Genomic DNA, 22,281 nt, shown 5'->3' with positions numbered 1-22,281 from the left:
TGTTTGTAGCTGTGTGTCTTTATTTTTTTGTCTGTGTGTTTATTTTTTGTAATTTTTGTTAATACAATTTTCACATTGATTTTTATTTTATTTTCATGTTTTCTGTTCATGAAATAAATCATTTTATATAACTGCTTCCACTTTGTCCATGTAATTGTTTTCACCTTCATATTTACTGCTGCTTTCAGTTACATTTAAAAGATGTATATAATGTAACAAAGGTTTAGGCCACTAAAAAAACAAAAAACAGGTTTGGGGTCATGACCTTTTTCAGAATAATCTAAAGAACAGAAAAAAGGTTTTTAATAACTCATAAATATTTTTAATTTTCCCTTTATTAAAAAAGACGACTTAGTCTACTTGAATAATCACTTTAAATAAAATAAATTAAGGTTATTTTTGAGCTTCTTTGTGGCAGATTAGCTCTAATAACGAATGGTTGAACCTGTGCAGTTGATTTCTTGAACTGCAGTTGCGCCATTCGGCCTCTGGGGGTCTCTGTTTGTTCATCTTTCCCGTCCTCAGAGGGTCGTTTGCAAAGTTCATGGGCTGAAAAAACGCAGAAGGAAACAACACGCTGGAGTATTGGTTTAATGTACGAGCTGTGGATTATACTTTTCCAGTTTCACCTCACCTGACGCACAGGGCGAACGCCGGGTCCCATTTGTCTTTGCGGATTAAACTCTGTCAGCAGGTATTTATTTATTTTTATTTTTTTCCTTGTAAATTCTGAACAGTTTTAAGTAAGCACGTGCGGAAGGACTGAAATATTTTTAAAGGTTAACGCTTGCATGCTTTGCATTTGTTTCTTTGAGCGTTTAAATTGAACCCACCTGCTGTCAAATTCTTCACAGCATCTCTAACTTTGACCTTAACCTTCATAGCGAATGACTGTGATCGACTTAAAATGACTTGGATTAATATAAACTCAAACTTTATCACACTTTTCCTGTTTTGCACCTGTGACTAAAGTATTTTAAAGGATTGATATTTACTTAGATATGCTTACTGATATTTACTGTGCATTTTTCATGCATTGCACTAATCTGTCCCTATTATTTTATACTATAGTATTATATAGTATATTATTAAGTACAGTGATTTTCTCATGAAAAGAGAATTCGTTTTGTTATTTGAAAAATAAAAATGTGATAACTTTGTTTTTAAATGTGGGGGAAATTATCTTTGTGTGTGTGTTGTTGTTGTTTTATTTATTTATCTATTTATTTTTAGAAATCTGTTCAAGATGTGTTCAGTCTGTCTCCTGAGGCTGGATTTTGGTTGGCACCCAGGTTTCACTTCCTCACTTGTTGATCTTGAAATGTTGTTGTCAGTCAACTTCTAGCTCCCTCGCTGTCTCTTCCATTGATGACTTGCCTTGGATGTGAAGAAAATTAGGCTGGACTTTCACAATAAAAGCCTACATCTGTTTGGCCTTGTTGACTGAGTCTCCCAGCCTACTGTGAGACATCAGTATGGCTTTATAGTGGAAAAGTGATTTAACTGTTGCCCAACAGGAGCAGGCAGCTTGTTTGAAGCCAGATGGCTGACAGTGTAAATGGTGCAAAATAATGCCCGTAAAAGCTGTGAGGTCTGGACGTGGTCTGTCTTGTGGTTTAGGCAGGTTTCTCTTTACCAGTAAGTCCACTTCACCTGACTCAGAGCAAGTTTAATCAAAAGTCACTTTGTGCCAAATTCCTCCAGCCTTTTTCTCCAGGATGCGGAGAGCTGATGCAAGCCAAGTACAATTCACAAGTAAAGCCACAGTGGTGACTTTCTATTGTCTCTGTGAAACAATGAGAGCAGAGCTATGCCAGAGTATGATGTTTACAGCTTACTCACTGCTGGGCTCGGCTGGTGATTGCACACCCTCTGCTTTGCATGTCCTTGTGCATGCTGTGCTCACCTTAATGACTCCCTCCAACCTCCATCTTCAGCATCCGGCCACTGTAATTCCTTTGTGGTTGCAGGTATCGATGTTGAAACCTCAGGGCTTGATGTTGTCTAGACATGTAAGAGGTGTGCTTGTGTTGCGTTGCCAGATAATTATGGGCTCACCGGAGTGAGCGCATGCTGTTGATTAAGATATAAAACCCCCTATTAGACCCCAGGTAATGTTCCTTGAATCAGCATCTGTTGTTGTTGATGCTTACAAATCGCCATAGCAGCAACTTTTAAAGGAAACTAACCGTGGGATGCACAGATGTCCAAAAGAAAAAAGAATACTAAAGAAAAAGTTTAATTTCTTATGATGCTGACGTCTTTGCTAATGTCCTCCTCTGGCTTTTCCATTACAGCTGACAGCTTCCCAAGAACATGCAGGATCTACAGTTCTGACCAGCAGCGGCTCAACAAGTAGAGCACTGGACAGCTGACAGGGGTATGATTTTTAGGAATATTATTTCCTTTTTTCTTTGTCCTGTTTATTTAGCCAGAAGCTGTAAAAAGTGCTTAACCTTGAGGTTTCCCCGCTGCGATTAAGGTTGTGGTCAAACTCCCTGACTGCGTTTGTGTGTGCAGCTGCAGTCTGGATGTAAGATTGGGTCAGTGCTTGAGTCGGTTACCCTGCTTCAGTGTGCGATGTGTGGGTCCTCTATCCCGCTGCGTCTGCTGCTCTGGATCGTAGGAGCAGCTGTCTCTACGACGCAAGGTATTCCAGATACGTGTGCGTGTTTAATTTTTGAGTTTCTTCTTTTTTTCTGTGTTTTTGCAAAATGATTATAGCCTCCTTTTTTACATGATGATTACACTTGCTGCTATAACCAAAGTTTCACAATGGCCTAGGCTGTTTTCAGAGCAGACTGTTAGCTTACAAACTGTAGGCATGAGATTGCAAAAGTCAGAAAGAGAAAACTCTAACTTTATTGAGTTCGTTTTTGTTTAATGGTGAGCTTGGTTTTGCATGGAATTGCCTCTGCAAGAAAGTAACTGCATATGTCCTGGTTTGTCTTCATATTACTCTTGCTCTATATCATAGCTGTAATTATTTTTTATTTTTAAGAGTTAAAAAAAATGCAATTATCTAAGATTGAAGCAGTTGTGCCCAACCTGTTTGACTTCTGTTTCGTGTCGCTGATGTGATTATTTCTACATACCTTACTAGACTCATTAGTTCGATGCATAATTGCACAATATTTTTGCACAGCGGCAAATGTGTTTATCAAAAGCTGTTTATAAAAAATGGAATTAGCCATCGTGTCATCACCAGTTGGTTGTGGATTTTATTCTAGGACTTTTACCCATTGCTGTTTTATTTTTTTAACCACATCTGACAAGTTAGAAGCCGAGCACAATGCACTGTCATACAATAGCAATGAGGTAGCCTCACACCACGGAAGACAGTAATTGATAGTCTACCCTACTAGCTTACTCTAAGTGGGACCAGAATTTAATAAATGAGTTCCACAATGTGTCAAATAACACTTGAAACTAGGGATCTGGTTGGTTTATTGGCGTGCTTCAATAAACCAACCACAAAGTCTGTACTGACATATCAGTAAAATTTGAAAAACCCTAAAGAAAATTTAGGGAACCCTATTTTTTTAGGGTTCAGAATAAAGATTTTAAATTATATTCTAATTTTATTCCATCTAGTCATAGAGTTCAGGAATCTGATCTGGAGGTCCCCTCCTCCTTCTACTTGTGATGTGTAATGAGTATGTCCTGGGTAAACCCAGGACACATTGGTGAGATTATGTCTCTTGGCTAGCCTGGAAACACCTCTGTATTACCCCACGTGATCTAAAAATGGATGGATGGAATTTTGTATTTTTGTGTAAACTTCATTGTAGGTTCTCCATTACCTGGGCATTAAAAAGGCCAATCAGACCACTTTTAGTCAAACATAAAAAAAATTTTCCAGAAAAAAACAAGTCCAGATGCCCCCTTTTCAAGCCCTCACAACTTTGTAATGCAATAGGGTTTTGTTTTTAAATTCAGTGTTACTCTTACTTCCCCACATAATTACCAGTGAAAAAGTCTTTAGAGTTACAGGAGCTGACTCTGTGTTTGTGCCTTACGTCAGGTAAGGTTTTAGGTCCCGCTAATCGGACCGCAGAGGCAGGTCGTCCCTTACTGCTCGGCTGCAACATCACTACGGAGCCAGGTGATATGGTCTACCAAGTGCGCTGGCTCAACAAGCACCACAAGCTCATTCTGGCGTACGAACAGGGGACGTCGCCCCACATCAGTCACCAAGACCAAAATGTGCAGCTCACTGTCTCTCATCACAACGCTAGCTACATAACCTTCACGAAAGTGCAGGCTGCTGACAGCGGCTGCTACCACTGCATCTTTGATGTTTACCCCAAGGGCACGCAACAAGGCTTGGCGTGCTTCAATATCATCGGTGAGAGTAAATCTTACAAATATGTCTAAAATGAGCTTTAACCTCAGAGCCGTTTTTAGGAATGTTCCCATTCTGTCATGTCTGTGGAAGTGACTGAACTTTGAGTTTCTTGTAGGTGTTTAAGCTCTCATCTGAGAAGCTTCTTCAGTTCTAAAACCAAATGATGGAGAGTCTCAGGTATTTAAACCCTAGTGGGACTTGTTCTCCTGGAACTGAAGAAGCTTCTTGATTGAGAGATAAAACCTCTTCACTAGCCTCCAAGCTCCTGCAATAATATCCTTACTGGTGGTTCTCATAACATCCCCTTGATTCTGTTTTCTTAAAAACAACAGTCTTCGGTCTGCATTTTTCAAGGTAGCAGCTCCAACTGACATTTGAACTTTTGTGCCTTTATGATAAAGTCAAAGCCTCTTTTGCAACTGTGTTTATTTGTGGAAGTCACATTGCACAGTATAAGCTTTGTTTTGCCTGAGGGCAGCAAAATCCTGTAAAACCGGAAGTAGCAGGTTAAAGTCTGAACTCTCAGATCAGCAGGAGCAGGAGAGCCCACCCAGGCTGCTAACCTTAGTGCTTTCTGTTGTTACTGCTAAATGTGCTCATACATTATTCTTATTTAAAGACCATCTCTTATACCCTAAAAGCTGCATGGAGTTAATGAATATCAGTGTAGACAGCTACTTTTCCATACTAGATGACTATAAAACACTTTGGAGCAACTCCTGTTATTTTAAAATCTGCTGTATAAATAAAAATGACTTGATTTGGCTACAATTTTCTGTGTACCAGGAAAAGTGCATTTCGATGGCAATAAGACTGCCATAAGTGGAAAGCCGACCACCCTTTCATGCTGGTACAGCCTCCCTGGCAGGGTCCGACAGGTCTTGTGGAGGAAGACAGCCGAGCAGGGTGACACCACCACTGTTGGCTCCGTTGCTGAAGGCAACCATTACAAAATAGAGGAACAGTTCAAGGGTCAGGTCAGCCTGAGCCGAACCCTGGGACACACTGAGCTGACGATAAAGGCTGTCCGAACGGAGGACGAGGCCTGCTACACCTGTGAGTTCCACACGTACCCAGATGGCACCCGGGCCGCCACCACATGCCTCTCTGTTTATGGTGAGATCTTATTTTTTTGTTTACTTGGTTGTTTTGTTTTGTTTTTTACTGTATTTGGTCCTTGGAAATTGTTCCCTATTAGGTGATGAATTCTATGTTATCCAAAGTCTGTCATTACATATAGCTGACAAAGTTGTCATGACATTTAGTCATTAGCAACTCAGTAGCCATATTTAATCAGCGCCTCTATATATGTCTAATCTCCACAACCCCAGCTTTGAATATACTCTTCAAAGTTAAACTACAACCCTCCTCACTCGAATTGAGACAAGCAAGGATCATACACTGGATGATTGCTCAGGCGCTATTTCAGGCAGGCAGTAGCCATGATAAGTAGTCATGGTAGCTTATCTTATTACCATGCCATGTCAGCTGATACCCTTCTACACATCTTATTGGTAAATCTCATATAGAGCCCCCAATTTAAGTTGCCTTAGCTTGACAACAGCTGCTACCCACCTGCAAGCCACTTTGCAACCCATATCTCCCACAGAGCCTACTTTCATGCTTGTGAGTGTCGTACCTATTATATGTGTTGGCCCTTGCTGCTGCTCTCCCAGCCTCCAGTTTTCCATATATACACATAAAACGATTGGGAGATCCCACAACAGAGCAACGGCAATCTTCTCATTGAAATACACAAAAATCTCTGTCTGTTAGTTTCTTTGACCACCAACTTGTCCTTCAGAATTAAGAGTTGAGGAACCAAATTTGTCACACAGGTATATCTGAGACCCCTGATTGTTCTTATCTATCTCATATATTGTGGCATAATCATGTTGCCGTGCAACTACCTAGCAACAAGCTAAAATTGCATGTTTTTGTTGTTTTGTTTTTTTTGCCTTGTTGCATCTATAGCACCTTGTGAAATTATCCTTTTGCTATTTCGCACTAACATATCAATTATACCCACAAATCCTGAAAGATCTAGCAATGTGGGTTTTTTTCTTTTTTGTGTTTAGACACATAGAACAGCTTACAGGTACAAACAATACTGGAGCATGAGCATTTGCTAGCAAATATAAACTAGAGCAGATTAAAAAAAACAATTTTCTTTTAGCTTTAGTTGTATTAGGAGGCACACCTACAATTTTCATTTTATAATGGGAACACTTAATAATAATAATAATAATAATAATGATAATAATGATGAAGATGATGATAAGACTATTTCTGGACATCTGGAAATGACTAATGTGAGCTGTTTCCAGGAAATGTCAGATAAATATTTCGCTGGGTGTTGACATGGAAAAGTGTTTCCATCCTTTCCATCAATCTGTGCCCATTGTTAGTGTCATTTAGAATAAAAATAATATGTTGGAAAAAAATTTAAATGGCATGGGACCTTGAACTGACCAAACTGATCATTCCAGTTCAATGAGTAGCGCTATTGTTAATTTCCCACGCGGAACATGGATCTCTGAAAGTAAAACATATTATTAATATTACCAATCCTGTATTTGTTTACAGGAACATTTATACGGTATGGGTTAGTGTCACATGCTAGAAAGTTAAACTAGTTTTCTTCCCTAAACCTGCTCCTAACTTTAACCCAGAACATGATACACAAAAGAGGAAAAACAAGGTGTGGCTGTAAAGTTCGGGCTAAATACACTGGTGCTGGCGCCTTTCTATGGTCTCTGCCTTATCTTTCACCCTCTCGGAAAAGGGTCTTGACATGTACCACAATGAGAATATACTGAGGGCTGAGAGGAAATGTGTACTAGTGTATGTGTGTGTGGATCCTGTATATAGCTCAGGAAAAGGAAAAGCAGTGTATAAACAAACCACAGGCAGCTCAAAGGTGAGAGGTACTGGAGAGGGTCATTAACTACTGTTCTGATCTATTTTTCCCCTCAGTGAGAGAGAGTTGCTTAGACCACTATTACACTTTTACACATGAATTATACTTCTGCATCAGATCTACTCAGTAACTTATGCCAGAACCAGAGTCCCATTTTAATTGTATGCTGTGAGCTTCCACGTAACCTGGCCTGCGCCTCCTGAGAAGTGTAACTGCATTGGATCAGTGTATACCACAACTTGACTTGAATGGTGTGCAAGATTGTGGTATAGAGAAAAAAAGGAGTTTTGGGTTAAAACGTCAGTTGGGACGTAGATTTCCATCAGAAGACTAAATGTAGCTCTAGTGATCATGAGCAAAAGTTCCAGGAGTGAGAGTAGTTGCTGATCTTCCTCTGTGAGTGCGTGTGTGGGTGCTTTTGGAGTGATAATGAGAGAGGGGTGTCACAGAGGGGAAAGTGGTGATTAATGTGGGATCAAGCCCAGGGGATGAGTGGTTTACTGTTTCCCTAGACACAAAGCCTAGTGTGTTTGTGTGTGTGCGTATGTTGCTTTCCTAACAGGCTTTGCTTTTGTCTGAACTGTTGGAAGCAGACACCAGATCCAGACACACACATAAACACACACACAGTCAGTAAAAGCTGCTCTGGCTCTGTTCTCCGTCTGGCTTTTGTTTCCAGGCCTGTCGGAGGACGACTTGTGTCACTGTGTCGTCGGGGCAGAAAGATTGACAGGCGATGTTCTCTGTTTGTCCATCTTCATTAGGAAGGCAGATGAGCAAATCTTTGTTTTCTGTGGTGTAACTAAAAGAATACCAAAAAAGAGTAACACAGAATGAAAAAATGACCTAAGAAAAATTGCAAAATAAACTTCAAGCAGCCATTAACGCAGTCTGTCTCTCTACAGTTTTACCCAAACCAGAGGTGAGCCAGGTGACCTCACCTTCAGGGATCACTGAGGCCAACTGCACGGCCAAGTCCCGGCCTGCAGCGGAGATCATGTGGAACGTCGGCAGTGACAACCGAACCCTAGGCCCACCATTTTCGTCGGCCTACGAACAAGGCGACGGTACAACAATAGTGACGAGCACGCTACTCTTCCAGTCTGGGCTGTTCAGCGACCTGTCCATCAAGTGCATCGTGCACCACCCGGGTTTGAATAAACCCCTGTTGATGTCCCTCAACACAAACAGTGAGGACCTCCTGAATGATGTCTTGTCCTGTCACACATTATAGCAAATATAATATGCCATAATGTGTAAAAGCTCCTTTACTAGGAACAGGAGCTTTTGTTGACAAATGTGAATTCTCTGCTATTTTAGTGCTGGGTAATTATGGCTGCTTTGATGGGGTCCCGAATCCTGTAATGCCACATAGTACGGGAAGGATTATTTTTAGTACAGAGAACCTTTCTTGTCTTACCACATCACCTAACATGTTTATTCCAGATGTCATACATAATATATATCCTACTTTTAGACATCATCTGTGTTTTGGAGGAAATGTGAGCTTGTGTGTTTGTGTGCCACAGTGGGTCCAGCCATGGTTATCCTCATCTCTGTGTGCGGTGTGGCAGCGGTCCTCCTCTTGTGCTTGTGTGTGTGTCTCTGCAAGTGCTTCATCTGTACGGATGGTGAGTCTAAAATCTAAGCTTTTTTTTTTTTTTAAAAAAGCTTCACATTTGCATTTCTTAAATAGCATTCAGTTACTGGAGTGCTAGGATTTAGCTTGACGCAACAAGGCCAGCTTTGCCGTTTAGTGGTGTCAAAAGGCATTTCAGAAATGCAGTGAGTGTAGTTTTTGCAATAATAAATTACAGCCTGTCATCAAACATAGACTAACTTCTGTTACGAGACCATATGAAGATTTCCCTTATATGGTTGGCACTCTCAATCCTAGTAGCTCCAGAAAACATGGCTGAAGAAAGTCCATGAGAAGCCCTTTGAGGTATTCCCTCAAAGTTCAGCAAAACAGTCATTCTGGGAAGCCTTTATGAGGAACCATGTAATTATATATGTCAAGCAGAAGAAATTACCAGACTTTTTTTTGTTGTTGTTGTTTTTTTTTTTTTTTATTAAATTCTGCTTTACTTAAGGTTTTCTAGGCTTTCCTTTATCACAGGATGTCCATGATGTGAGAAAAACCCTCAGTGCATATGCAGTGTTTGTCTAGTGGCCTGCTGTGCTGGCCAAGTTTTGAGTGCCTCTTGTCACCGTGACTGTGATAAAGTGTCCACATTTCTTCTGGTTACATGAACAGAAAACATCTTGGCATTTATGGACTGTGACATACCAAATCAGCCTCCAAGAACTACAGTGGCACAACTACTGCTTCAAGGACTGACAGATAAAACTTGTTTTCTTTTCAAAGTTAAACCTAATTATTTTGTCATTTGTAATTTTGAAAATGAACAAAAAGGGGGAAAAATTATTGAATGCTTGTATATAAAGGAGGTAGATCATATATCATTACCATTAACATTTTAGCTAGTTTTAGCTCAGAGTTTACTCTCGTCACCCCTATTTTCTAACATACTTACATACTTACTATATATATATATATATATATATATATATATAATTTTTTTTTTTTTTTTAAGATTGTTGGTGTCTTCACTACCAAGTTGAAACAAATGTGACTCTAACTTACTCTAACGTAGTAAAGATTTACAACACTGACAGCAAAGATGTAAATATTTGTTTTTGTAGCAATGGGAGAATAAATAACTTCTCAAAATGATGAGCAAACATCAGGAACTGAAAAACAATTTCAAGAAAGACATAAAAGCAGCTCCTCAATTGACCACTTCAATCAGCCTTCAAAGTGGGTCAGTTCCCAAAGAAATATCTTTGGAGCATAAAACAGTGTTGGTCTCTAGAGCTAATTTGCCCCTTCTTGGTGACAATGATAAGTTACCAATTTCTGATATTTTGATTCTGATAACTCATTTGTGTCTTTACTAATTTTTTTTTTCAAGCCCTGTTTTTGATGAAGATAGAATCCCATTTTATACCACAGATAGTATAAAAGTACAGATGTACCTTACTAACCAAGCTAACTAGCCAGCATTAGTTGGTGACAGTTGGTGATGTCACAGTGGCATCTTTAACTTAGTCTTTGGAGTTCAAGTTGAACTAATTAGAAATTAAGAATGTGGGTTTTTGTATTTGTATTTGTTTTTTTTGTTTTTTTTTAGTTCCCATTGGGCATAAAAAATGTGATTCTTTTAGCTGACATTATTAATCCATTGTGTTTTGCAGACAGGGAAAATAATAGGAATACAAGGAAGCATAAATTGCTTATTAACAATAAATGCATAGCCTGAAAGATACTTAGCTGCCAGGAAGGAAACCATTCACAGCTTAGTTCTGCCAATGTTAATAGCTGTGTCTGCCAATTTTGATTACAAAAAAGGATATTACAGTTTATATTTTTTATATATATAATTACAGTTAAGTTGGAGATTTCTGATGTTTCAGCTGTTTTTATTATAACAAAACATGAAACACACTAACAGTTACCAGAAAACACCCTCTAAAGGTCAATATTCAGCTTCTTTTCACACTTAGGCGACATGGCAGATGCCTTCTCCGAGGTCATTGACACTACCTTCTCTGCTGTTAACACCTTTCCCACAATAATGACTGAGTGAGTTGCCAATGTAATGTGGCATGTGGGTGGTTGCCCATTTCCCCCTTATGATAAATTACCTCCACACCAAAGGGAGCCAGGGAAACTCTGGCTTGTGCTGTATTGACAGAGGCCTTGGCTTGAAGCTGGTGTTCTGGCTGGCAAAACAAAAGCTGTAAAGGAAGAAAAACAAAAGTGGAGCTGATGTGTCAAGGTTGGGTCACATGACTGTTCTTGACATCCATAGCTAATACAATCTCACGCATCAACAACAGTCAAAAAACTATCATCCATTATAGCTTAAATATGCCATCCCCTCATGGACATTTTCATGTTTGATTTTTCAAAGATTTTTTTTTCAATTTTTAAAAAAAGTTTTCAGCGATGTTGTAAAGGTGGGAATTCACTGCACTGCACCCTTGTCACCTCTTCATGTCAAGTTTCAAAGCTAGGTTTTGCCCACACAAGAGAGTCCCCATTCATGCTGCTGATATAAGGGTGGTTCTGTTTTTGTCAGGAACACTCTTAAATACTATGTTAGCAGTGTGATTGATTGTGCCATGTTTGACCAGAAAATTGAGCTTGGGATATGTTGAATAGATTGCAGTGGCTTCGTTGTAAAAATAGATTTTTCCCAGGAAATGAAGCCCTTGTTTCCTTGAAACATTCCTTGAACCACAAGTTTCCTTGTTTTCCAACTATGTGGGACTTGAGCAGAATAACAAGTGATTGTGCCGATTGTCTGGAGTTAGCAGGCAGAAGAAAAGACCCTCTTTCTTGGTCTAATCCCTGAGACTAAGAAAGAAGGCAGACATTAAGGGGGCCTGGATGAGGGAACTGTGACAAGTCCTAAGCTGAAAGGCTGCCCAGTTGATAACAACGTCCCCTCTCATACTCAGCTGTACAGACACACTCTTACCATATGTATTTCCCAGTCTTGGCCAAGTTGGGATGTGGAGCAAACACAGGCTTTTACTGTGATGTGATTCAGATTGCAGTTAAAGCTGTGATGCAAAGTGTCTTTGTTTTTACTTTTAGATAACCTGACAAGTTTTGTTTTATTTTTTAAAATCAGACAGCTTCATGTATACTGATCATTTAATGATTTTATGATATCACCTAATGACACAGTGATTAAGCCAAGATCATTGCTGTCATTAATAGAAAATTAAATTCTAGTTACAGGATCAATTCACAATATAAACATAGTATCACGTGTAAAAATTCAGCTGCAATGCATCTTTCCCATACTTGGATCTAGTTTATACATATGGATCAAGAGTTATTTGCATATGAAAGTAGAGTACTGTGAAAAACTCTTGACACACAACTTTGCAAAAACAATCTTAAATAGTATCTTTAGGTAGATTGTTGCTAGTATTTTGCAAAACAAAAAAACAATTTCTTTCCATTTCTTTTGTTGAATCTGTGAAAAATGCCAAAGATAACACAGTTTGAAGGGCAGAAAATAGTATTTTTGGTGACTACCAAGGTGATTCCCAAAGAGCTATTAGCTGAAAACTGGTTATGTCTGCATGGTGTATGGTGTGCAGTGTGTCCTTAAGAAATCTGAGGAAATTGGACAAGTGGAGGACAAAAGAAGAAGTGTCATGCCTGAAAGACTATACAGCAGATGAACAGTATCTGAATGTTGTCTCCTTAAAAATAAAAAACAAATCACACAGAACCTGAGACATCTGACTCTTCAGAAGGCTCATCAGAAACGATCTCAGTGGAAGGTTAGCTCAAGTCACGGTCTTGAGGAAAACTGGGAGTAAAAGCTGAGGTATGCCAAATTACACAATAACTGGACTGAAAATTAGTGACAACAGGTCTGATGGAGTTAAGAGTTCAAGTTTGAAATTTTTGCTTCAAATCATTATCAATATGTACAGAGGGGGGCAGCAGAGAGGTAAAATAGTGCATTTCTACAGCCATCTGTAAAAGTCCCAGGCACAGTCATAGTTTGGGGACACATTTCAGCCAGTAGTGTTAGTGATCTTGTCAAACTTGATGGAAGTATGAAAACAGAAGAGTACTGTCAGATTGAGATTGACCATGCAATACCATCTGGAAAGCATCTGGTTGGAAAAAGCTTCATTTTTCAGCACGACAAACACAGTGCCAATGCCGTAAAAAGGTATCTTCATAGAAAAACACACAGTGGAACACTCAGTCATGGATTGGCCTCTCCAGAGCCCAGACCTCAACATTATTGAAGTACTGTGTCATCATGTTGACAAGAGAACAGAACAAAAGGCAGAAACATCCAAAGAAGAGCTTTGAATGTCCTTTAAGAAGTCTGGAAACCTATTCCTGAAAACTACTTAAAGAAATTACTACAAAGCTTCCTAAGAGAGTTCAGGATATATTTAAGAATAAAGGTCATCATACAAAATACTGACTTTCAAGGTGATTAGAATGGTTTCTGGTTTCCCTTTGTAGCACATTCAGTGCGCATGCGCCAACCAGCGTGCAGCCTGTTACAGTCGCTCCTGCTCAAATAATTTCCCCCAGGGATCAATAAAGTATTCTGATTCTGATAGTCCACTTGAAGTCCAAGTTCTTTTGACCAGCTGTTTTTGAAATGGCGTTGGCTGCATGAAGGTTAAAATCTTGTGTAGAGAACAAGCAAGAGATTTAATTTGATTAAACGCAATCTAGAAACTCTTCTCATGGTAATTTAGTTTTTTATTAGCTATTGTAAATTTATCTGCTTTTGTCTCCTGGCACGCAGGAGAGGGAGTCTTCAATCGGGTATGAGCTATCCAGACATCCTGGCAATACTGGAAGCATAGAAAAGCTAGTTACTTTCCCCAGCACTATGCCAGCACACTATTCAATGGGTTTTCAAATTGGGCCAGTTGTAGTTTACAAAGAATGAAACAAACATGAGTGACATTCCTTTTACAAATCAGAACGACCTTCTGCTAAGTTTGTCTGTGTTTCAGTCCTGCTAAGGATCTAATATTGCTTGTTAACATCCACCTTGTAATTGTAATCTTGTCTGTCATTTTTGTAGGCATGGTCGCTGCATGTGATTTGTCGGATTTAGCTACACATAAGATGCTAGGGGACCTGGCTGTACTCAGCTTGCACTGTTATGAGAGCAGAACTGTTGTTAATGAAACCATGAAATCCACCAAAGAAATAGTCTCCATGCAAGTCTTGTTTTTACATTACTTTTCCTAAATATATCTGTGGAAAAATAGTAACAACCACAGTTAAAACATCAGTTTATGCATTAATTAAAAGTATTAATCTAATTTATAAGGACTGGGAAGGATATTAACAGCATAATCACCCAAACCAACAAGAACCATCATGTTTTGATTCAAATCTTGCTGAGTGCTGGAAACAAATTACAAAATAACCTCTTTTGGTGAATAACCAAAACAAAACAAACTATAGCAGGTTACCATGTGTTTCCAAAGATGCTCTGACTAACAAAATTAAGTTTATGGCTTGTAATGTAATTTGCCTTAATATTTCCTACCATGTCATTTTTTTAAGCAATTCACCTCAGGACATCTGTACTTCCTCTCTGAGTTAGAGGAAAAGCTGAAAATCCTGCACTGTGCACCAGCCGGTCTCTAAAACTATTGCTGACAAAAGTCTCTGAAATGCCCAGTTCCAGAGAAACCCACTGTGAACCCATTGAGGTACTGTAATGTCTGCGGTTGAAGACAGACCATGAAAAAGCCACAAATAGGCCCCGGTAGTTCCTGCTCAAACAGTGGGTGTAATTCGCACTCTGCCTGCCTCGATCTCAGCTGGGAAGAAGGACCAAGGCCGGGGCCTCTTCCAGTAAAATGTTGCTGGTCTATTTGGGGCAGTGTTTGCATGATTTTTGTCGTGGTTGGGTGGTGATATGTGGACCGCAAGGTCTGCCGCTGGCTGAACTACAACTAAAGATAAGAGTGTGAAATCTTTAATCATGGAAAGAAAATGTTTTCAGTGGCATCTTTTAATCTGAGGCACCAGAGGAAATATGGGGCTGGCACCACATCCGGTCCAGCACACAAACACAGTTACCACTTGAATCATGGGGGCAGAACTGATAGCTCCCAAGATATCAGAGGGAGGACAAAGGAACAAACTTTAGTCTCATGTTATCTTAAAAGGAACACAGCTTCCTAATGTGGAGAAGGTGACACCTACTGGTTGCCACACTGAAACAACAAACAGCTTTAACAAGCATTAATTTCCATCTGCACTAATGATTTTCCACTAACTCACAGCACAGTTAACCTGTCGCTGATGCTCTAATTGTCTTTTAGCCTCCATGTGTCGATTTTGCAGTGGTGCTATAGACTTTCCTAAATAACTCACATTACTGCCACATGTAGATTTAGGTGTGGCAGGCAATTATGTCTGTGGAATTCATGCAGTGTTTCATTATTTTGTGTATGTGATCTTTTTAGATATGAGGGGGCGTTTTGGGGATTTTGTGAGTGCACAGACGTGTAAGGGCTTGCTGTGTTTCTTTTTGCATTCCTGAGTGGGATTTATATCAAGTTAATACACCCTGTCGCCGATGATATTGTGACATTTTTACATTTAGAAATACTCTGAGGGCTTCTTTTTATAGACTAACCTCAAACTCCGATCTTGATTAATAAAACTGGATGATCAATCAAACAGTTATGTATAGCCACAGCTTAAGAGCCACTTTGGATTTAAAATTACAAGACTGAGTTTATAAACAGTCCAGTTACTGACAATGCCATATAGACTGGGATTTTTTTGGTCAGCTTGTGTAACTCCTTTCAATGTCTCAACCGGTATTTTTGATGGATTGACATGAATGTTGCTCATGTCCTAGTTGCTACACCCATCTTTCATATCATGCTCCTTTTTCAGTGGTCTTAAATGCACATACTAAAAACTACGTTTCCATAAAGCTATGTTTTATGAAAATGGCTATAGACTGGTCCATTAGCTTTTCTTAACCCATATAATTATCATAGCATGTCTGTTCAAGACTTCTCCTAGACACATTACACAGCCTGGATGGAACTTTTTACCAGGATTATAAAAATCTATTTAGCTTCTGGGAATTATGTTTATAATTCTCAAATCCTAATAGATCATCAGCTGATGTCAAAATGAGCAAATGTTACGTATACGTGTACCTTGTTGTCATTACCTGTACGTGTACATGTATGTGTTTTTATATACATTTTGCGAACTTTTTTTAGGCCAGTGAAATGTTTCGCTATTCAATACCTGTAAATAAGCATTTGTCAAACAGTGACACTAATAGTGCCTGTCACTGACTACTTTGTCTTAGACAATATGAAACTTGCAAAGAAGAACAATAAGTACATGTTTTTATTATTCATTTGCTTGGTTAAGGCGATCGTGGCTCAAGAGTTGGGAGTTCGCCTTGTAAGGTTGCCAGTTCGAGCCCCGGCTTGGACGGTCTCGGTCGTTGTGTCCTTGGACAAGACACTTCACCCGTTGCCTACTAGTGGTGGTCAGAGGGCCCGGTGGCACCAGTGTCCGACAGCCTCGCCTCTGTCAGTGCGCCCCAGGGTGGTTGTGGCTACAATGTCGCTGCCATCACCAGTGTGTGAATGGGTGGATGACTGAACGTGTAAAGCGCTTTGGGGTCCTTAGGGACTAGTAAAGCACTACACAAATACAGGCCGTTTACCATTTTGGTGTTGTGAGTTTTTGCATTCTCACTTCATACACTTCATACATATAATGAAGATAAAAATGATAACATGATAAACTGACATACACACCTGTGTTTTCATGCATGATCTAAATGAACAAGTGCTGCAGGTCTGGAAAAAAATACCAATAGGGTGGGTTTTGGCCTTAGTGTGGTTGGTTTCTTGATAGTGGTTTAAAATCGATGGAAAACTTAACGAGTGACTAATGGACCAATGTCCTAGAAACCTGATGTTGCCCTCATCAACCTGAAAAAGTCTCTTTACTAATGAAATCTAAACAACATCCTACCAGGAAAAGGCGGTTACAGTCTGAACAGGACATGCAAGGCTGTCAAGGAAGGATTGTGTGATAGATTTTGAAGTGGAAAATTAAACACTGAAAATTTTCCGGTGTTCTTGGGACAAAGGTGCAGGCATGGCAAATAACTTTGTGTGTCTGTCTCTTTCTATCCAGACTGATTTGGAGTCTGCCCTCACCGCTGCTTTGATGAAGGTCCAGTGAAGCTCTGAGCCTGACCTAGCTGCTCAGCACCGTGCCCTTCAATTCAGTATTCAGAGGAAGGGGGAAGGGAACAGAGCTGAGCCAACACTGGGCTGAGCTGGGAGGGTACTGCTAGTGTGGACACCAATTTACTACAAAGTAAACAGAACTAAAACCACATTATTTAATGCTAGTTATTATACTTACGGTAGAGCACTGGAGATGTTTGTTGATGAAACCCTTTTATATAAAAGATAGCAAGGCTGAGAGATGCAGAAGTAGATGTGGCAAAATGGAGCTCCAGTGGTGAGATTAAACAGTGCTTCCTCTCTTAAGAAGTCGTTGTAGTGTCTGTACATGTGTGTGTTTGTATGTGTGTTTTAGTTATTCTCTGATGTCAGAAAATGGTGTGATGAGTTATATATTTTTTCAACTTTCAGTAGCTATATGATTGCATGAAGTGTCATGTAAATTTACAGTTGTGGTCAGAAGTTTACAAACACTCATCTAGGGTATGAATGTCATGGTTATTTGAGGATTATAATGATTTCTTTGAACTTTACTTTTTCCAGGGTGGAATGATTGTGCAATATAAATCTTTAATTACTTTAAAAAACAAGACTTGAGTGAACAAGTTTGATCTGATTTTGGATTTTCTTTAATCCACACAGGGTCCAAATTACACAAAGCTTGAAACACCATACTAACATTTGGTTAAGTGTCCTTTAGCAAGTTGCACTTTAGCCAGATGTACTTGGTAGTCATCAAGAAGCAAAAACCGCTCTTGTTGCCAAAATTTGTAGACTTCATTTAAGTTGGTTGGTTAGCTGACACAGACCTGGCTTTAAAGTGTTGTTCACAAATTTTCAGTATGGCTGAGGTTTAAGAAGACCATTCCAACAGCTTCTTGTCAGCCCGTTTATACCTTCCAAAACCAGTTTTGATGTGTGTTTCATTGTCCTGTTGGAACACTCAGTTGTGTTGTCAGTCAACTAAATGTTGATTTGAGGTGAAGTTGCAGAATTTGGAGGTAGTGATTCTCATTCATTATTACATTTACTCTGTGGAATGCCCCCAGTACCACTGGCTGCAAAACAGTCTCCATGCCTTGTGTCATTGTGGCTAGACAGCTCAATCTTTGTCTCATCTGACCATGAAACTCTTCTCCAGAAGGCATTTGTTCCATGCGGGCTGCTACAAATTTTAGTCGAGCTTGAAGGTGTCAGTTTTGGAGCAGAGTTGGCATCTTAGTCCATGGTGATGTAAAACTGGCCTCACTGTGGACAGTGTTGCTGGTGTTCCAGTAGTTTCCAGCTCATGGCACGCTTGAGCCTTGATGTTCCTGAACATCCTAAGCAAATTCCTCAAATCTGATGGTGACACTTTTGGTCTTTTTCCAGATCTTGGCAAAGTGGTGATGCATCTGAATACCTTGTACTTACTTGCTTGAACAGTCTGCAGTTGTTTAAAAACGGCTTCAAGAGACCTTCCCAACTTGTAGATATCTACAATTCTCCTACTTAGAACTTCTCAATTTTTACAATATTGGTAAATCCAATGAGTGCTGAAAAAACAAATCCTTTTTTTGCTAGCAATTGAAATTACCAGTTGTAGTCAATTATGATGACTAGTGAGACGTTAACAGGCTTTGCTCTTGTCAAGTTAAAGACAATGTAAAACCTTTAGCGCCACTTATTCAAAGATTTAAATAAGGAAATGTATGTATATGAGTCTGTATGCATGTTTGAGCCTGTGTGGATTAGAGAAAATCCAAAATAAGTTCAAACTTATGGAATCCTGTACAATCATTCTACCCTGGAAAAAGAACAGTTCAAAGAAATCATTGGAAGCCCAAAATTACTATGACATTCATGTCCATGATGAGTGTTTGTAAACATCTGACCATGACTGTAACTACACTTTTTCTATCTTTTTCTATCATGTTTGGAATTGACTACTTTACATTTCAAATATAGAAAATAATAATAATAATAACATGTTGATATATGTATGTGTGTGTATATATATATATATATATATATATATATATATATATATATATATATATATATATATATATATATATATATATATATATATATATATATATATATATATATATATATATATATATATCTATCTCTAAAACCCTTATATTGATCACTAAACTAGAAAAAATGTTGATGTCACATATATGTAGGTGTCATCAGATATTAACTGAAAATCTCTTCAGAATTGGAAGACCAGAGGCACAAACAAACGTGACACAGAAAAACCGAAACCACCAAAACCGTTTGGACTTTGTAATTGTGAAAATACTTTGTTTCTGAACCTTTTAAGGTGGCTGAACATTTCAAGCCACATCACTTGCTCTTTGCCTGATTGCTGTGGGACACCAATATCACCACTGCGAAGCTGTTGCTTCACCTGACATCCCTCCATTTGTGGTTGTGATGTAGAGAAGAACGATGGCTAAAACGGCACCAATTGTGAACTTGCAAGTTACGGGAAAGTAAAAAAAATCTGACTTTTAGTAAACGGGCCCGTGTGAGTCACCCTGAAGGATGGTTTGTGGTGGAAAAGAATGAAAAGTTTGTTATTTTTAGCTGCTGCCTGCAGGACAGAGACGGGTGGTCGACCTGTAACCTTTGTGTGCTCGGTGGTTAACACCGCCCAAACAATTTCTGTGCACATGAATCCTGAGAATTACTGTTTGCATAACTGTCTGAGAGATAGAAGGCGTTTGTGTGTCTTTCTATGTGTCTGGGTGAGTAATCTGAGTTCAAAAGAAACACAGAGTGCATCTATGTCTATGTGTGTGTTTGCATTTGCTGCCATTGCTGTACAGTATTATAATTTACAGAGTTAAACTGTAGGGAGCACCAGTGCTAGGTTTATTGGCCTGCATGGGCAGTTATTGGTTTATCATAGAAACTCAGAGTATAATGCTACAGTGAAGTCTGTTATCTTTATATATAAACACAGTTTGAAGGTTTAAATATTAATAAATGTCTTTGATGATAAGAAGCTAACAAGCTGATTGTGTTGCTTTTACAGTGTTTTTCCTTTTTTGTATCAATAAATCTGTTAAATAGTGTCCTGCACTTGTGCTGCAAGATAAATCTTAAGCTAATGTGGATCGGCACTGGGTTAAATAAATAAAAAACTTTATCTGCTGTCTTTTCGCTGCTTCTTTTAATTGATTTTGCTGAATATCACAATAGTATGAAGTGATACCCTCATACTAGCTTGGATTCTTTTGAGATTGTTTGGCAGTGATGTATGGGGACCGTGGGTGTTACATACTGAAACTCATTTCCTCCACAGCCCACTGCTGTGACTGTACTGTTTTACTTTCAGAACCTGTGAGTGGTATAACGGCATCTCCTTCTTTGGAAAAAAAAAAGAACAAAAGAATAAATCTGTGACTAACCAATGCAAATATTTTAAGATTAAAATAGCTTTAACCAGTTTAAAATTTGTTTTTGTTTTTTCGAATATTATTTAAATGACTCACTTGTGAGTCAATTTTCACACCAAAAAAAACCTGAAAGTGTGCATTGAGTTAACCCTTACAGTTTGTATGCTTTTAAGCTTAAACTGGATTTTGGGTTCATTTTGAATTCAATTACCACGTATAAACTAACATCATTGGTTTCCTATTATTTTGTCTCAAAACGGCTGCTATGAAATAGGTGCATCCATCCACTTTCCACTCTATCCAGTCTGGGAGACGAACAACCATATGCCAAATAACCTAAACAAGCATTTCTTTGGGCCGTGGAAGGAAAGTGGAGCAGCTGAAGGAGTGTCGCCATGCAGTTCTTTAAGTACAAGTCAGGTATTACAACACAATGGATGCCTAAAATAATCACACTATTTTCAACATCTACAGTCTTTTTCATAAGACTCTATGCAGTCCTGGGAAAAGCTAAGCAGACAGTATGATTCAGTAGTCTGTGGAACCACCTTAAGCAACAACAACTTGAATTGGTGTGTTTGGCTTTTTCTGTCTCTCGTATCATTATGGAGGAATTTTTGCTCAGTCTTCTGTACAACGTTGCTTCAGTTCGTTTACATTTGCAGGCATTTGTTTTCTTTTTCAGCCATTCTGATTTAGATTTGCTGCTGTGCTTAGGATCATTTTCCTGGCTGTGCCAGGCTTTAGCTCTCAGACAGACAGCCTCACATCTAAGTCTAAAACACTTTGGTCTATAGAGGAGGTCAGCTCAGGGCGCCCAAGTCCTGTGGCAACAGGAATAACCCCAAATCATCACCTCTCCACCACCGTGCTGGGGGTGTTTGTGCTGATATACTGAGTTTGATTTTTGCAAACTTGGAGCTATGCATTATAACAAAACATCTGTACTTTGCTCTTATTTGTCCAAAGGACATTGTTCCAGATATCTCGTGGTTCTTTCAGATGCAACTTTGCAAACCTAAACCATGTTGCCATGTCCTTTTTAGTGAGAAGAGGCACTGTCCCAGAAACCCCTCCAATCAAGCCATACACGTTCAGTCTTCTTCCTGAACTGTGTTGAGCATTTAGCATGCTAACTGAGGCCTGTAGAGTCTGTGGGGTAGCTCTTAGATTTTTTCAGTTTCAATCTGAGGTAAGGGGATTGTAGAGTCATCCATGTAAAAAACTGTGGCATAATTTGCAAAAAAAAAAGCTTCAGATCTTCTGTTTTTATAGAGGTGCTCATACTTAATTAGCTGATCAGTTAATCAAATACATTTGATTACCAGCACCTCACTGCTACTTACCCTCTTAATTCCAGTGGAAGCAGTAAGGATGTACGCAGTTTTTCACAGGACTACATAAATTGTTATTATTATTAAAACTGTCTTTACATGTGACTTGCATATGTTATGAAAACAAAAACAATGTCTTCTGCTAATTTTTCTGGGGTTTTTTTCTCGTTTTTTTCTTGTCTTTTTATAATACTGTTTTTATCTTCTTTTTTTGTTTGTTTATGTTTTTGGTTTATTTATGTTTCTTCCTGAGGTGAAGCATCTAACGATTTTTGTTTAGTTTCCACAGTAACAATGACAGGAAAAAAATTCCAAGTAGCTCACTATATATTTTCAGTGTTATCAGTGACCCCGCTGTTATTAAAGCAAATAATTTGACTGAAAACATTGACTGTTATACCAAACAAGATTGTTATACAGGCTTATCTGGCGGAAACAATGTCCTTTTCTTGTATATTTTACAAT

At 38.9% G+C, this 22,281-nt stretch overlaps 1 protein-coding gene across 5 annotated transcripts; it reads left to right on the top strand.

Annotated features, from left to right (window-relative positions):
- Window positions 1-520: 520 nt before the first annotated feature.
- On the top strand, window positions 521-22,281 carry LOC147302223 (nectin-3-like). Of its 5 annotated transcripts, XM_086283173.1 has the most exons (9): window positions 522-694; window positions 2,298-2,380; window positions 2,521-2,650; window positions 4,025-4,348; window positions 5,135-5,464; window positions 8,174-8,458; window positions 8,798-8,899; window positions 20,757-20,902; window positions 21,529-22,281. In XM_086283173.1, the coding sequence occupies exons 3-9, from the start codon at window positions 2,581-2,583 to the stop codon at window positions 21,529-21,531; spliced, it is 1,260 nt and encodes a 419-aa protein (XP_086139299.1). In that variant the 5' UTR covers window positions 522-694; window positions 2,298-2,380; window positions 2,521-2,580; the 3' UTR covers window positions 21,532-22,281. The 5 variants fall into 5 exon arrangements, with proteins under 5 accessions (XP_086139297.1, XP_086139298.1, XP_086139301.1 ...); XM_086283171.1 differs by lacking the exon at window positions 21,529-22,281 and having other exon boundaries at window positions 521-694; window positions 20,757-21,365; XM_086283172.1 differs by lacking the exon at window positions 21,529-22,281 and having other exon boundaries at window positions 521-694; window positions 2,483-2,650; window positions 20,757-21,365.

The sequence above is a fragment of the Aulonocara sp. 'chitande type north' Nkhata Bay genome, linkage group LG23 (assembly GCF_057382095.1).
Source record: "Aulonocara sp. 'chitande type north' Nkhata Bay isolate Kocher_YH1m ecotype deep benthic linkage group LG23, A_spYH_male_GT1.1, whole genome shotgun sequence".
NCBI classification, from domain to species: domain Eukaryota; kingdom Metazoa; phylum Chordata; class Actinopteri; order Cichliformes; family Cichlidae; genus Aulonocara; species Aulonocara sp. 'chitande type north' Nkhata Bay.
The sequence above is the reverse complement of the archived record's forward strand: the minus strand, read 5'-3'. Positions and strand labels throughout refer to the sequence as shown.

Bases quoted from the DNA above. Each gene is read 5' to 3' on its own strand.
- LOC147302223 (XM_086283175.1), top strand. From the start codon at position 2,581: ATGTGTGGGTCCTCTATCCCGCTGCGTCTGCTGCTCTGGATCGTAGGA. The intron at 4,349-5,134 runs GTGAGAGTAAAT...TCTGTGTACCAG, and splicing joins GGCGTGCTTCAATATCATCG to GAAAAGTGCATTTCGATGGC. The intron at 8,900-9,525 runs GTGAGTCTAAAA...TTACATGAACAG, and splicing joins GTGCTTCATCTGTACGGATG to AAAACATCTTGGCATTTATG.